This window comes from Poecilia latipinna, unplaced genomic scaffold, assembly GCF_001443285.1.
Source record: "Poecilia latipinna isolate Pla-1442-1.1 unplaced genomic scaffold, P_latipinna-1.0 Scaffold3451, whole genome shotgun sequence".
Taxonomy (NCBI): Eukaryota; Metazoa; Chordata; class Actinopteri; order Cyprinodontiformes; family Poeciliidae; genus Poecilia; species Poecilia latipinna.
Genome location: NW_015116067.1, coordinates 10,954 through 16,278, shown reverse-complemented (window position 1 = coordinate 16,278; position 5,325 = coordinate 10,954). Strand labels below are relative to the sequence as shown.

The following is a 5,325-nucleotide window of genomic DNA, read 5'->3' as shown; positions in this document are numbered from 1 at the left end:
AAGTTTGTTGTGAACTTAACAGATTTTTTTTTCTACAAAAGGATTTAGTAAAGACTTGACTCAAGTCTTTACTAGATTCTTTTTTGCTAAGAACCAACTCTTTGTTGTTAAAGAATCGTTTCCAAGTCTCACCTATGAATATATTATGAATGTGTCATAGGTGAGACTTAGGTAGCCTAAACCTAAAATAATGATCTTATATAGAAGAAAGATAAATGAAAGTTTACCTTTAAAGTTTAAAGTTTACAAAAAACTTTGAATACCTGAAGCAAAAATATTTTAAAAATCATTAAAGACTTTTGGCTTATTTGCTCTGCTGGAGACTGTGTCAACATAATTCTGGACTAGATGAGTGACAAGGAGCTTGATGTTTGATTAAGACAATGCTGCCTTTGTGATAAGATCAGATGACCATACTGACAATATTTATCATCTTGGCATCTCACCAGTAGTCATCAAAAGGTGTTATCAAAACAATGGGCAATATTAATATAAAAGAGCCTCTGCTTCAGCCTCGCTATTCTCTGCTTTGAGACAACAAGCCCACAGTGGCAAGCATGAAGTGGGCTGTGGTGTGGTTGTGTTTCCTCAGTTTTGCTGTTGAACTCCAGGCACTGGGTAAGACTGACATCTTTTAAAATCTGACTGCATGGCTGTTTCTGAAATTCATTATATGTTGTTTGTAAATCATGTCCAATGAGTTCTGGCATTTTAAATCTCTTTTTCCCAAAGATAATTACAGTTTAAAACTTAATGTGTAGACATAAAGAGATAACCGTGTTTTCTTTTTGTGTGTGTGTGTGTGTGTTTTACCGTTCTAGCTGACAACCATGTCAACAACATCTGCAGCACTTGGGGCACGCAGCACTTTAAGACCTTTGATGGTGATGTGTTCCAGTTTCCTGGCCTGTGTGAGTACAACCTGGTCAAAGGCTGCCGCAAGTCCGAGAATAAGTTTTCTGTGGACATTAGACGAGAAGAAAATGATGGAAACATTACAATAAGTTATGTTGTGGTCACCATCTCTGAAAACACATTCAACCTGACCAAGACTGAGGTCGCTGAAAACGAGAATCCGTAAGTAAAAGACACACATGCAACAACTATACCCCAATTAAGATATTTTACACTGTGTTTGTCATTTAAATCTTCAAACTTATATTCTCTTTTATCAGAGTCACTCTGCCGCACTACAGTGGCGGAGTAAAGGTGGAAGAAAGTACATTTTACATCAGGCTTCGAGCGACCAAAGTCGGCATTATAGTCATGTGGAACCGTGAAGACGCAGTCATGGTATACATCTTTTTGTTTCTGCCTTCCTTTGAGTCAATTTTTGTTTTCCAAATCAATAAATCACATCAACTGACTGATTACGTATAGAGGTCCGGCTTAAAATAAATACATTAGCTCTCCCTGTTGGATGAAACAATTGGAGATACAGTAAATCTCTGCTGAGAGGAAATTATGAGATGATAAAAAACTTTTTGGATTGTTGGAAACGTTGGACTTTAACTTAACTGTAACTTTTAAAACTTTTTGACATTATAGGCACTGTGAAAGAACAGAGAGTGACATTTTATTTCTGATATGAATGATGAAAAATAATGTGAAACATGATCCTCTCTGTTTTGTGCTTCAGGTGGAAGTTTCAAACAGATACCAGAACCAAACTTGTGGCCTTTGTGGAGATTACAACGGCGTTCCTGTCTATGATGAGTTCATGGATAAGGGTTTGTAGTTCAATGAAATGTGTAAAATGTATTAGAAAATGAAATAAAATCAGTCACATCTTTAATGTTCTTTACTTCATCTGCATGATCAGGTTTTAAAATGACCCCCACTGAGTTTGGAATCAAACACAGAGTCCATCTGCCAAACGATGAATGCAAAGACCCTCATGTAGAAGATGATGAATCAAAGACAAACGTGTCAGATTCATGCAAAGCATTTGTAAGTTTAACTCACCCAGTTTTCCACTAAAAATGTTAAGTAATAACATGGTGACTTTTTGAATTTCATAATTGTTTTCTCACTACAGCAAACCATCTGTGAACAAATATTTCATGGGGATTCCTGGAGTTCATGCGCCGCCCTGATTAGTGCTGAAGCTTTCATCCAGGCATGCGTGGTAGACATGTGTGCCTGTAACAACGGTACCAGTGACTTGTGTGTCTGCAGCACAATGTCTGAGTTTTCTCGTCAGTGTTCGCACGCAGGAGGACAACCACCCAACTGGAGGAGGCCTGATTTCTGTGGTATGATTCATGTTTGTCTCTTTATTCTAATTCACAGAATAACGAGTACAGGAAGAAATATTACAGAACCAAACCACAAAAGATAATGTTTATCATTTCGAAGGATGACAATGTCATTTCAGTCTTTCTCAGTTTCTGTTTAAAATTGTGGTTAAGTGCTATAAAGGTTAAAGCCCGTCAGATTGTCATATATTTTATACAGTGTTAAATATATTAAAAATCTATGCATAGCATTCAAATTTGCCCGAAGTGACATCAAATTTTATTTAAAAAAAATTCCTGCATGATATTCTGCCTAAATGCTTCTATGCTTCTTACTACTGCTCTTTATTTATGGCCCCATCTATCATCACAGGTAAACAGTGTCCCTACAACATGAGGTATGAAGAAAGTGCTTTTCCTTGCATGGATACTTGCACACATCAGGACACCAGATTAGTGTGTGAGGACCACAAAACAGACGGCTGCTTTTGTCCTCCCGGTTAGTTCTCTTCACATGTAAAATGTGTATTTTGTCATTGTTAATTCACCTTCACACAATGAAACTGTTTTTCTCTCAGGAACGGTGTTTGATGATATTTCTGAGAGGGGCTGCATCCCTCGGTCTGAGTGTCAGTGCAAGCATGACAGAATCTACGACTCTGGAGAGGTTTACCGTCACGAAAAAACAAACTGGTATGTTTCAAGATGTCTACCGAATGTCTTCTTGGTGGTAAATTTAGCTTTTTTGTTACAGCGCTGGCAGAATTCCATAAAACATACATTAAAACAATAAATCTTAATGTATTTTATTGGTATTTCATACAATAAACCAAGGCAAACTTGCATAATTTTGAAATGGATGAAAACTTACAGAATTTATCACATATTCAAAAGTAAAGTTGTACTCAGCTCACTTTACACTTGTACCTGTTTCTAGCTTGGTACATCAAGAGACTGATGTCTAATTTTTTTCTGTCCATGCTAAACAAAAGTTTCCCCATAGCATGATTCAGTATGATGTGAAGAGTTTGCTCTATGAAAACTATGTAGCTTTGCTACTTGTACAACATTTTTAAACTGTTATTTTTCTTCCACTTCACAATAATCTCCTGATTTGTGTTGGTCTACTTAGAAAATGTAAATAAGTGTAATGCAGATTTGTGTTTTTCAGTACTTGTTCAGAGGGGAAGTGGGAGTGTGAGACTTTCGAGAGACCGGCTACATGTGCAGTTGAGGAAGGTTCACATTTCACAACATTTGATGGTACAACATATGCCTTTCATGGAAATTGTATTTATACCCTGGCCAAGGTGGAGAGCAAGGTAAATAGTGTGTCATTTTTTATTGTTGATAAATAATACAAACCAGACATGAAAGTGAAGATTTTTGACCAACTTGTGCTCAAACGTTTTATATATTTTAGGATGGAGTAAGTCCAAACTTTACTATTCGGGCCCATTTGGGACAATGTGGAGAAAAACAAAATGATATTTGTCTAAAGGCTCTTAAAATCCATCTGGGCACAGATAATGTGAGTAAAATACAGATGTTAGTATTTATATTCTCAGTTCACACTAATATCTACAGATCACTCATAATTGGTTCTGTCTTTCTACAGGTATTAATGTTTACATCTGAGGGAAAAGTTCAACAGAATATGGAGGACATCAGTTTGCCATATTACTCAGGTGGGTCTGATGAGAAGCAAGCTTTAATTGAGCTCCTTTTTTCAGGAATGGACTTTCTATTTGTGTAACATCAGGTGATTTTTCTGACATTATTTACAGGGGACATCAGAATATTTCATGCTTCATCCTTTCATATCTTGCTCAACGCCAAGTTTGGCCTCCAAATTCAGATCCAGCGTGTTCCTGTGATGCAAGTCTACATCAGTCTGGAAAGCAGCTACAAAGAAAAGACAAGTGGTGAGTTTTATGTTTTCCTCTAATTTAGCCAACTTCCTTTATAGACCATATGCTATATGATAATCAGAACCACACAGGGTTCTTATGCAGTTAGGAATTACATGGGAAAGAGTAGCATTTCATTTCAGTGTTTAAAGATTGTGGGAATGTATGGAAAAAATAGAAGGATTGAAAAATATTTGCAGACTTTATTCTTTCATAATTTTTTTTCTTGTGCTCCTTCTTCCTTTTCTGCCTCTGTCCTATCTTTATTACGACTTCATTTCTTACCTTCTTGGGTCTATCCTTCCTTTGTCTCATTTCCTCTGTCCTTCTATGCTTTCTTCTTCTTTCCTTGCTTTTGTCATTCCTTCCTTCATTGTTTCCACCTTTTTTGATGTACCACTATCATTCTTTCCAGGTGTAATAATATCAAGCATCTTTTCACAGTGATGTAAATTAGCAGTGCAAATTAAAACAGATTAGAGTGAAAAAAAATTATATTTTTTGCAAACTACTGTTATGTTGAGGGTTCCGTTTATGTGTCCCACTTCAAAAGCGTTGGTGGCAAAAAAACTGGATATGACGATCCGGGCCTTGAGATTAATATATGTGAACTAGAATGTACCTTATCTGTTTGTCAATCTGTCAAAAATATAGACTAATAAAATGGTATATTTATTACACTGCTAAAATAAGACAAAACAAGTACAGTAATTAACATTCATAACTATGTTATTTGAAAAATTATTGTGAAATTAATAAAATATATTTCACAGTAGAGGTAATGCAACCCGAAACACATGAAAAACCTCAAGAATCAAACGTTCAAGACAAAAAATAAAGACATTTTCCCCCAGTTTGGATACTTCAGAGACTAAGCAGTTGTTGTTCTGAACATGTTTCTCAGGTTTATGTGGAAACTACAACATGGCTTTGAATGATGATATGAAGACTCCTCAAGGGTGCCAAGAAGGAACTGCATTAACTTTTGGTAACTCTTGGAAGGCCGACCACACATGCCCAGATGCAAGCAAAGAACTTGATAGCCCCTGTTCCATCAGCATGGAAACTGGTAAAAAGAAAAAATTTAACAATTGTTTTTGTTTTTTTTAATCAAATGAAAACCATTGTACTATTCTATTTAACAGTAAAGCTTTTCTTTTGCTTTATGAGTATATATA

At 36.0% G+C, this 5,325-nt stretch overlaps 1 protein-coding gene across 1 annotated transcript in view; it reads left to right on the top strand.

Annotated features, from left to right (window-relative positions):
* The first annotated feature begins 541 nt into the window (after nucleotides 1–541).
* Nucleotides 542–5,325, top strand: part of LOC106941006 (mucin-2-like) — a 6,898-nt gene continuing 2,114 nt past the window's right edge. Inside the window, exons 1-13 of the mRNA XM_015023910.1 lie at nucleotides 542–618; nucleotides 822–1,077; nucleotides 1,176–1,293; nucleotides 1,640–1,730; nucleotides 1,823–1,950; nucleotides 2,039–2,255; nucleotides 2,611–2,736; nucleotides 2,816–2,930; nucleotides 3,409–3,559; nucleotides 3,661–3,768; nucleotides 3,856–3,925; nucleotides 4,025–4,162; nucleotides 5,052–5,216. Coding sequence (XP_014879396.1) covers nucleotides 558–618; nucleotides 822–1,077; nucleotides 1,176–1,293; nucleotides 1,640–1,730; nucleotides 1,823–1,950; nucleotides 2,039–2,255; nucleotides 2,611–2,736; nucleotides 2,816–2,930; nucleotides 3,409–3,559; nucleotides 3,661–3,768; nucleotides 3,856–3,925; nucleotides 4,025–4,162; nucleotides 5,052–5,216 — 1,744 coding nt within the window. The 5' untranslated portion in view covers nucleotides 542–557. The remainder of the gene's footprint in view (nucleotides 619–821; nucleotides 1,078–1,175; nucleotides 1,294–1,639; nucleotides 1,731–1,822; nucleotides 1,951–2,038; nucleotides 2,256–2,610; nucleotides 2,737–2,815; nucleotides 2,931–3,408; nucleotides 3,560–3,660; nucleotides 3,769–3,855; nucleotides 3,926–4,024; nucleotides 4,163–5,051; nucleotides 5,217–5,325) is intronic.